Source organism: Macadamia integrifolia, chromosome 4 (genome assembly GCF_013358625.1).
Source record: "Macadamia integrifolia cultivar HAES 741 chromosome 4, SCU_Mint_v3, whole genome shotgun sequence".
NCBI lineage: Eukaryota > Viridiplantae > Streptophyta > Magnoliopsida > Proteales > Proteaceae > Macadamia > Macadamia integrifolia.
The window spans coordinates 17212470-17223478 of NC_056560.1; the positions used below are offsets into that span (position 1 = coordinate 17212470).

The 11009-nt window shown below is 37.3% G+C and overlaps 2 protein-coding genes across 4 annotated transcripts; one reads left to right on the forward strand and one right to left on the reverse strand.

Moving 5' to 3' along the window:
- Positions 1–2478: 2478 nt before the first annotated feature.
- LOC122076214 lies at positions 2479–3135 on the reverse strand. The gene has a single exon (XM_042641538.1). It carries the CDS (start codon positions 3015–3017, stop codon positions 2649–2651), a length of 369 nt encoding a protein of 122 aa, XP_042497472.1. The 5' UTR covers positions 3018–3135; the 3' UTR covers positions 2479–2648.
- A 3280-nt stretch (positions 3136–6415) lies between these two features.
- On the forward strand, positions 6416–10794 carry LOC122075860. 3 transcript variants are annotated; one of them, XM_042641038.1, is made up of 5 exons: positions 6416–6913; positions 7516–7643; positions 8147–8444; positions 10228–10359; positions 10534–10794. In XM_042641038.1, the coding sequence occupies exons 3-5, from the start codon at positions 8184–8186 to the stop codon at positions 10777–10779; spliced, it is 639 nt and encodes a 212-aa protein (XP_042496972.1). In that variant the 5' UTR covers positions 6416–6913; positions 7516–7643; positions 8147–8183; the 3' UTR covers positions 10780–10794. The 3 variants fall into 3 exon arrangements, with proteins under 3 accessions (XP_042496972.1, XP_042496973.1, XP_042496971.1); XM_042641039.1 differs by lacking the exon at positions 7516–7643 and having other exon boundaries at positions 6416–6735; XM_042641037.1 differs by lacking the exon at positions 7516–7643 and having other exon boundaries at positions 6418–6913.
- Positions 10795–11009: the final 215 nt, after the last annotated feature.

Below are 11009 nucleotides of genomic sequence, written 5' to 3' on the forward strand. Positions count from 1 at the left end.
TTTTAAGTTCAATAATGATAAAATGGGAAAGAAAGTATTCCAAAATCTAGTCTTTAACTTACAATCAAATATGAGATTAAATTTTCATATTATTTTACCTACGCAGATGAGAGAGTAATAAAGGAGGCTAGCAAAAAGAACTGAAAACAGAGGAGAAAATTAAGGAGGAACACAACATGGCACAAGCTATTGTTTCCGTTGTTACAGGTAGACTTGAGGACCTACTCATTTAGCAATCAATTTTCTTGGTTGGTGTGAAAGACCAAGTGAACGGTTTACGGGATGAGTTGATGTGGATATGGATGGCGACCTGAACAGAGCAATAAGCAAGGGTATAATGGTCATTTTAAGTCGACACTTAACAGTGACTGACGGTAGGGGTCTGAGGATAATTTGGTGAAACAGAGGAGGTGGTCTTATAATTGTGGCATTCTCCAGGGGGTAGCGTGATAAATTTTCCTTTTTTTTTTTTTCCCCCTTTTTTCGGTAAAAGAAAACTAGTTGATTCATACATGATAGATTTTTATCCATTGCCAATCTAATCAAACAATCAATATTTTTACAACTTCACTCCACTTATATTCTAAATCTACTGGTGATTTATTTTATATATATATATATTTTTTTTTTTTTTATGAAGAACATAGAGAAATGTGTTATTTGTTGTGAATTGCATAGTCCCTTTAACTATTGAGTCTTTGATCACAAGTTACGCCCCAAGCCATTCGGCCGATGGAATGCCTTACCAAGCGTCGTGCATCATTTTTCAAAAAATAAAAAAAAAAATAAGAAGAAGAAGAAGAAAAAAGAAGAGCAACAACAACAACCAAGTTGGTAGCTCAGTCGGCAAGGGTGACAATATGAAATCGAATGAAAAGGCATAAAGTGTACCAAACTTCATTTTCTTATCCCACAAAATTGAAGGCCAGAAGTGGAGGCATGGGTTGGAGTGAAACCATAGACACGTGTTTTGTCAAATGGTGTGAGTCGGGTGAGAAAATTTTTTCTTTTAGGTAAAAGGTATGGAACCTAGAGACAAGTTGAAGAGCTAAGTGGCATATGGACTCATCACTCATTCCATATAGACCAACAAAGTTTGGTCCAATATTCGTGCACTTCATTATAAGATTATAGAAATATCAAGAAATTGGAAAATATTTTATCATTTTTTAAGGTGCAAACCATAGAGGGACAATTTGTCCTTTTTGTTCAGTGTAGTCATGTAGATAATATTGTCTTTTTAGAGTGGAATGTCTTAATAACATTCTGTATTTAAAACTTGACATCTTTGGATTACACCTGTTTTTTTTGCAAAAGTTTTTTAAGTTATGGGTAGAAAAGGATTTTAAAAAAAATTGAAAATTATTTATTATATTTTTAAGGAAAAAGTTACCTATTATTATGTCTTATCAAAAAAGGTGTAATTATCATGCTCATCTTTGTACAACATATTTGAAATGACAATATATTCCCTTAGAAAAATTTGTATGTATTCATAAAAAAAAAATTGTATGTAATACTAGAAAGGTTTTAAAAAAAAAAATTGGAAGTTACAAATTAATAAAGTACTGAAAGAGCCAAGTTTCACTCCTCCGTTCTCTCTAACATAAGAATTGGACTCTGGTTCATCAATAACTCTTGCACCATATTATTCATTGTCCGATATCTCCAGTCCAATTAGAGGGTTAGAAAGGGTAGATGAAATGATTATCTTTTCACCAAGGTGGAGGAACTACTTAATATTTGATAAAATGAGTGTCCATGATATAGCTAGTGCCATTATATGCAGGGTTTGAAAACCTAGATCCAAGATCCAAATTTGTTAGGTCTGAATCAACCCTGACGGATTCTAATCCATTCATGACAAGTGAAAAATCGGTCAGGATTGGCCCAAAGCTGCATTAATCTTAGATTTTGGTAGGGTATTAATCGATCTGATCCTAATTTTTAAAACCTTAATTACGTATAATACCAAGACAAGACATTCAATCACTTTGATTGATTCAATTAAGGAAGGCATTGTATTAGAATTTGCACAAAATTCCTCTATGGGGAAGCTGTGACTTGAACATTGGATCCTCATTGTCACTAATCGCTCACTGCAGAGGATCTGAGTCCATTAGAATTTGACTCCACTAATCTTTTTTTAAGTAATCGTCCTTTTTGCTATATTTGGGATTGAGAAATTTATTCTCTTCACATTGTTTATAGCAGTCATGTAGGACTCATACACAATTTGTATCTCATGGATTCAAATTTCAGATGGGAACCAAGAATCATTCATTTTAGGTTTGTGTGTTGCCATGCATTTTTAGAATAGATTTTGTGTCTAGAACACATTCTAAAATCCGATTCTTTTCTATTTTCTCGCTTTAGAATACATTTTAACCCCAAATTTATTCGAATAAATCATATCAAACCTAGCCTAAGAATATAAAAAACAATCAATTACCCAAATTGATGGTCAATTTTGACATATCTATGGCTAATTTAAAGTTTTTGGATTGGCAAGCAAAATCCTGCTTGTTGAAAAGTTACAGATTATCCGCATGAACAAAATAGAGTTTAAAAATTACAGAGAATTGCTAAACAACACAGAAGGCAAAGAGATGAAGCGAAAAAAGAACTTCTCCCTTCTCCCAGTGATCTCAGCTTCTCTTGACAGGGTCGAAGTTGGCTACTCCAACGACTGCCCCACTGATGACAGCAAGAACTACTCCTCCAGCGACAATGCTGAGCAAGAAGTTTTTAAGAGAAGGAGATGCAGCAGCTTCAGCCACATCAGGAATCACCATTGAAGCTGTCAAAGCTGCAGCGGTTAAGCCCGTGAAAGCCTTCTCCTTCAGCGATGCTTGAATTGTAAGCTTTGCATCGGCTCTTGATGATGTCTTGGCTATCCCCTTTGATGGGTTCCTCACTAGCAAAGGCTTGATGAAGGCATCAGAGCTTGGAGGTTGCCTCTTGCGGCTTGCGGAAGTTAATGGCAGTGCCATTGAAACAGCAGAAGTGGATGCCATCTCTCTCTCTCTCTCTCTCTCTCTCTCTCTTTCTCTCTTCCACTGATGCTTATTGAAGATCTCTGTGGGCTTTTTGAGAGGAATGGATTGGAGAACTTAGATGGATGGTGATGGAGGAATTAGGAAGGGATGTGATATTGAGATAGCAGTTGCCAAGTCATCTTCCTTTTGTTCCACGTGGCTGTTTCCCTACTCTTTTTGGAAGATAAGGTTATCCTACTAAAGTTTAAGTTGAAAGATATCTTTGGTTTCTCTGGTTTGGTGTTCTTGATTTTGTGGTGGGCACTAAAGCGCATCTCAGCAAAATTCTCCGTTTAAAAATGTTCTTAAAAATGAGCAATTGGAGTGTACGAGGCTCTCACTACTACAGTGTTTAAGAAGAGTAAATCCAGGCAGACTTACCCCTTGTTTCATAGGAAATAATATTTCCACAAAAATCCTCACTTAAAATTGTCATATGGTTCAAATAATCCAAATTAGATTAGGTGTGGAGCTGGAGCTAGCAAGCCTTATGTGTGTGATTCTAATGCTCCATTGCATGGGCCTACGGGACAGCCATAGTGAGAAGGATAGGCATTTTTTGTTTTTTTAATTGTAAAGAAGGGGTAGGGTGTTAGGATTTTTATGTGAGCTTAATTAATACCAATTATCTATTGGGCTTAAGCAGTTATAGATCTACTCTGATTATAAAACTCTTAATCCAATCTATTGTGGGAGTGGAATAAGATTTTAGGGATTCTATTATAAATAGTTAATGATCCTTACATTTGTCACTTAAATACCTTTAAAGTTTTAAAAACATAACTCCTCTCACAGGAGTAGTAAGATGGAATTCCATTTAACCCCAAGGGGTAGCCGAGTTGGCAAGAGACCTTTGCCTCAGGAAATGTGTGGTTCTGGTTCTGGTTTTGAGGCGTGGATACCCATCGTTAGTAAAAAAAAAAAAAAAAAAAAAAAAGATGGAACTCCATTCATTAGTTATTCATTGTCATCTTTATGGGATAAATCTTCAAGCACGTTGGACATAGGTTCGTGATCAATACTCGTGGGGTTTCTAAATTTACATATAGGTACTCCTCTAATCTCGTTTATCATTCATGTAATGGGGGTGTCCCATTAATTATCATACATACGATAAATTTAAATATTTGTACATTCTAAAATCTATGAGAAGATTATCATTAATCTTAGTTTAGGGACTCCACCAATGCTCAAGAGGTGTGTGATTACTTTTTTTTTATGATTTGTACAACAACATTCCTCTCAATTGGCATTTTTTTTTATCCACTGGGGTGGAAAGAGTGACGATGAAAGTGATTTTAGCGAAAAAAGAGTTGGTCGGATATGGGTTTTCTTCCATGATCAGGTAGAGTAATAGTGATTTGAAGAGGAAAGATGGGTCAAGGCTCTCAACATTGGATTAAAAATACAAGTGTCAACCTCAGAGAGGTTGGTGGTAGATGTTTGTATGCAAAGATTGTTGGAAATGAGCCGAATCCTCTAGATTGTGAAGAATTATATAGGTGGGATGGTTAGAGGCCGTCGATGAGGCTGATCTTGGACCCCTTGGGCCAACTACTGAGCTACCTTGTCAAAGTTTGTAAGGAAGCATTAGGATCCTTTGGATAACCGAATTCTAGCCACCTTTTATTATGATTAATTTTGACCATATGGAGGGCTCATGTGGGCAAATCCAAATCGTTGGATGTATGAAGTTATGTTAGGATTGACCAACTGTCTAATTTTTATTTTGGCTAAATAGCCACGTGGCCACATGTCTAATTTTAAGGATTTAATCCATCATATAAAATTAGTCTTGTCTTAATAAAATTTTCAAACTTTACCATGAGGCATACAAAATCCCATTTCGATTAAAACTCGACATTTGAGTTGGAAAGGTTGGGGCTACTTATGGGCTAAATTCACTGAAGGAGATTATTGAGATCAAAGATGGAGCGGTGTATAGTTTTTCAGTGTAATTTTACATCTTGAAAGTGATTTTAGTAACGTATTATGGATTACTGTTGATTATAATGAGAGGGTGACATTTTTATAACATAAATCATAAATTGAAAGTCATTTCAGACACTTTTTACCATAGAGGGAGAATAATGATTCTATTCACATGGTTTATTACTCTAGATCATAGGTTTCCTTAGCTACCCTATCGAGTAAAGAATACTTCTGCATTAATATTTAAGGGGAGCAAGTAGCATGAGAGAGAAGATTGATGAGGTGTGACGAAACAATACTTAACATAAGAGGACAAGGATGCCATTTCATGGGAGGAGAGGGATAGATAAAGAGGATGCTAGTGTACCCTCTCATGCCAGCTTAAAGAACTTTTCCCTATATTTTATATTTTTTCTTGATTGATGACATGTTGAATTTCACAATATGACTCAATCACAACCCAACTTCTATCATAGGAGGAAAGAAAAAAAAAATCGAATTATTATACTTATGGGGAAAAGAATGCTATCTAGTTGTGTGACCTTTGTGCCAAGACATAGGAGTGTGCATAATTACCGCCCTACATCCTGTGAAATAAAAATATCACATCCATGTTGATAACCTTGTGTGCACTCTTATTGGCCCTTGCGATGGTGCACGGCCACGTGACTAGGTATTGATCTTTTGCCCCATATTTATTTATTTTAAGGGGAAAAAAACCCTGAAAGATAAGCGCAGGGGCCACGTGACTAGGTATTGATCTCTTGCCCCATATTTATTTATTTTAAGGGGGAAAAAAACCTTGAAAGATAGTGTGGCCCCTACGCCCAAAGATAAGGGTGAGAAATGATCACCTCACCACATGAAAGGTGGAAATCCCACACTTATTGATACTTTCATACATGCTGCCTGTGGAGACACACTACATTTCGAGGAATCTTCTCCCATTACTTTAAATCATTAAGGGGGGTGCTCATTGAAAAGTAGTAAGGTCTCTGTCATGAATTCCTTTGTTGGAGTTTCAAGCGAGAAATGGACCTCTCCAGTGCCCATCAAATTTAATGTGTTATTTTATATATTTAGATACAATTATTGAAGTTAACTGTAGAATTGCTTAAGCTTTATGAATTAGAATTGTACAAGGAGGAAGAACTTCCGCAGATTAAAAATTTCTGATGTTCTCGTTTTTCTTGTCAATCTAAAATCTAAAACCCTAGAAGTAAAAGTAAAACACTTGAAGGTTGAAGAATGGGAAACATTGGATCGGGTAGGGAGGCAAAACACTCCTCTGCAGGTGAAATGGGTCGATGGAACAGGCGCTTCACCTCGACCGTTCGATACGTATTCGCCACCTGCCTCCATCTCCAGCCTCGCTGCAGACGATGTTTTTCCATTTTTAAACAGTTACGTATCTTTATACCGAAAAAATAAACTTACGTATCTTTCCATTCTATTAATCTTGGAAAGGTCAAGACTGATCATCTCTCTCCTCTTCCCCAACCTTCCGCAACCCAAACCGATTCCCTCTCACCCTCGCCGTTGGCTGCCCCCAGCTTTGAAGACACTTTCCCTTTGATCGCTTAGACTGAAATTTTGTACAGGTTTGGAGGACCTTACTTGATGAGGGAGAGAGAGACAGACGGAGAGGCCGAGGGGGACGCCTTCGCTGTTCGTAGTACTATTTGGTGGCAACACTCAATCTCTGTGTGGCAGAGACTCTGCCTATAGACGATAACTGGATCCTGCGCTGCCACAACCAATCCTGGTCATCTCTCTCTCTCACCATCTCCTAATCAATAAACCCTAAGTCCAGAAAGCCCATCTCTCGAATCATCCCCTCTCTTTCTTCGTTGCAAAGGGTTGAAGGGTTCTTGCTTTCTGAAAGTAGTGTTTACGTGCTGCAATTTTGTTTCGCAACTTTGTTCTTATTAGCGCTGTTTCAGGTGCGAATAGAATCAACTTTCCTTTGACATGTTTGATGAAGATCTAGTAAATAATTTCTTTTGTTTATTTAGATTTACTCGGGTTTTTTTTAGAAACATATTCGGCTAGGGTTTTGATTGATTAGTTCTTATGTGCTGATCTGACTTCTCGCTACGATCTCTGAATTCTCGATTAGGTTTCTGCGTGATTTTTATTGTCATTTGAGGTATGGATGGGGAGTTTAGGCTAGAACTTTTAGAGGAAAGGCATGTGGTTGTCGCTCTTGAGAGGCTTCATATTCCCCTCCTTCAACCTTTACAGAAGCCCCAGTTTCAACGTCGTGATTCTTCATTCCTTCAAGCTCATTCGTCTTCTGAACCTTGTCTTCTTCGGCTTCCTAAGACAAGTTTCCTTTTATAAACAGTTATGTATCTTTTCATTTTATTTTAATCTTATGTTTCACCCCCCAAAAAGACTTGGGAAAGGTCCGAGTCTGATAATCTCCCTCTCCCAAAACCCGTCTCTCATCCTCCCTATGTTAGAAAACACTTTCCCTTTGATCGTTTTGCCATTGCAATGATTTTTGCCATATGTAAGCGTCATTTAGACAAATTTTACGCAGGGGGTTGTTGGACTTTAGTTGAAAAGGAGAGAGACAGAAAGAGTGAGACGGAGAGGCTGAGTGGCTTCGTAGTACAATTCGGTGGCAACACTCAATCACTTTGTGGCAGAGACGCTGCCTATTAAAAGGTAAGTGGCCCCTACACTTAATCCACTGTAGATCGTTAGATCTACCTGTTGGTGGTTAAGAAGACCCATCATGTATTCGGTTGGGATTGGCTTGGACTGATCAGAGTCCTGTTCCTAATCCCTTGCACCATGATTACTACACATAACATTGTTATGCTACTATCGCTAATATTATCATGGGTACTAATGTTGTTGTTGTATTGTTGTCTCTGTCAGTGGAGTCAGAAGGAACTATATTTACCATAAAAAATTACCTTGATGTTTCAACCTATATGTAGCTCCAATTAGGGTTTTGTTTTATCCTACACATTGTATTTTTGTGTTGTCTTTTGTTTTCCTTGGTAGTTAAAGGTCTGATATTCCACTTAATAATAATTAGAAACATAGCCTTATGATTATACTTTATCAAAGATATAGTATTATTTTTCTCTTTTCTGAGAGAGAGTCCAGTTTGTCCATGCGGTTTAAATCTCATGTAATTTTTTTTCTCCCAATTTTTCCAGTAGGGTATTGTCTTCAGATGCTAAGTGAACAAATCTGATGGCATTGCAAGAAAGTCTAGCTAGGTTCAAGCAGCAGCAGGAGAAGTGCCAATCTACCCTCACCAGCATCGCCCGAGCGGGAGCTTCAAAGACAACCCATAGAGCTACACCTGCAAGTACATCATCACCAGCTCCAGCCAGAGCTCCTGTCACTCCTGTCAAATTCTCAAATGACACAGAGAGGCTTCAACATATCAACAGCATACGGAAGGCTCCTGTTGGTGCTCAGATTAAGCGTGTTCTAGACATACTTCTAGAGGTATGGAGGTGATCTTTCTTGTGTGTGTGGTTCTAAATCAACAGTTTTCCCCTGATTTCTACTAAACATTTGAAGTTTTTTCTACAAAAATATTTTGTTGCATTGGTTATGATACCAAAATGCTTTAGCTAGTGCCTCTATTCTCAAGGAAAAGAAATAGACATTCCCATGACTTGTAATGCCAGATGGGTTATAAGATAGTTTCAGAAGCTAAGCTGAGAAAAATGTAATGAACATATTTACTTGCTAAAACTATGATGACCGTAACAGAAGCAAGAGTTAAGAGTCTAGGAAAAAAAAATCGCTATATGTTGTGAGGAACTGGGAACTTTGCTGAATAAATAGGAAATTGGCTGATGATGTGATGTGGATCCGAGGGAGTCGGATCGCTTAGGGACCAATAATTAATCAATGACAACTCAAATATCGAAGAGAAATGACAGTTCTGTAATTAGTTGAAATCTCTAATAAGGTGTGGCAATTTAGTAATTATAAGAAACTTAGAAGGGAGTGGCAGTCTTGTAATTAGAATGAATTTAGAAACATAAGCAAAGGGTTCAACAATCGGCTAATAGCAAGGGTAGTTCAAGAAATTACAATTAAAGTTGGGACAAAACAGAATAATAAGTGAAGGGGTATTATGGTCAAACCAGGGGGAGTAAATGCCCTAACAGCCCACGATGCCCCAATCTTCTTCTTCCTTAGTCGACCAGCAAAGGAAGAATGAGCAGCAGCTTGCGATGATGATATCTCCTTCAAAACTTCTTTGTTAGGCTTGAGATTTCAGGCGTAGGGTCTCAAGAGGAGGCTCTTCCAAGTCCATATAACAAGCACTTGGATCTACCAGCAGGAAGGTTGCGAGAAGAGCCTGAGATTCTTCCTAGCGGTAGAGTGGCGTCAGTCTCAGGGAGGGTTCCCTTCGCTCAAAACCTTAGTGCTGATAGACCAGCCGCAAAGGAGCAGAACCCAGTTTCCGTTGGCTGCAACCTTTGCCCAGAACAAGGTATTCCCAAACCAGAAAAGTAACAGTAACTACAGTAACAATAGAGAGGGGAAGAGAAGGAAACCAGAATAATAAAAGGAAGAAGAGAATGAAAAGAGAAAGAAGAGAAGAAATTGGAAATTTTTAGAGGAAGAAGAAAGGGGAATCGACAGCCATGGTTTCAAAACCAAAAAAAACTTTCAAATTTCTATTCTTCAAAATCTAAAACTAAACTTCTCCATCGTTTACATATCCAATGTAAAGGAAAAATCAAACAATTAATGGCAACTACTGAAAAGGAAACTATTCTAAAATTAGAAGCTAGCTAATTTCAAAGGAAATTGTTTCTAAAACAAAAGAAAATAAAATCAAAGATATATTTTTTTTTCTAAGTCCATCGGCCAACTGCATCATGATGTACAGGAAAGTCAATATTTGACAGGGGACTGAATAAGGACATTAAATTAATATACTTTTGGATTATAGCTACAAGAATTTGTAAATACTAGTGAAAGCATCCATATTTTTTCTAAAGTTTGGTTTATCTGCATTCTTCAAGCTATTGATCTATGGAGATGGTATGACCCCCCCCCCAAAAAAAAAGCATTAGCGCTTAAGTTCAATCCTTCAGCTTGTTTCTATCTCATGTTTCGCGTCTTCTCAAAGCTGGTAGACAACAAGTTTGTATTCTAAAGAATTATGTGGTAATCAGTTATGTTGGTACAAGGACATTTGAGAATGTTGCTAATTCTCCTTTCCTTTGAGAACTTTAATGCTTATCTACATCAAACTTCCTTGCAGACACGGTTAGCGTATACACCTGAGCAGATCAATGAAGCATGTTATGTTGATGTAAATGCCAACAAAGCTGTCTTTGACAGTTTGAGGAATAACCCTAAAGTGCATTATGATGGGAAGTGCTTCTCTTACAAGGTAACCATTTCATGTTACATGTGAAATGATACGGCAGTATTTTTGGACCAAATTTAAGATTTAACCAGGCGAGTTCTGGTTTTTTGACTGTATGCGCTGGATGGATAAATGGTTGCTCTTGCTGTAAGCCTTCCAAGTAGTTATAAAGTAATTTTGTTTATGGAACATCTGCAGTCAAAGCATGATTTGAAGGACAAGAACCAATTGCTTGTATTGATTCGGAAGTTTCCTGAGGGAATTGCTATTATTGATCTCAAGGATGCATATCCAACTGTGATGGAGGACTTGCAGGTAAATTTAAATTTGGCGACATTTCTTTTAAAGCATTTTTACAGTATAGTATATCTGACTGCATCCATTCTTCTATATATATATGTTTTTTTTTTTACATTAAACATATATAAAATAGAAGCTGTTTAAATGTAATGGTTCTCTTTTAACATTTGGCTTGGATGATACCTATTAACCATTGGACTGTAGGGCTATAACCAGGCTCTGTTTTGTCTGGGCCCAATATTGGCTGAAGCCCAGTTTCTGTTACTAAGAATATGGGCTTGATGGCCTGCTTCTTCTTCTCTCTTATTTTCCATGCCACTATCTAAAATTCACTTGGTCTAAATACACATCCTAAACTCCCTTTCTGCTTATCC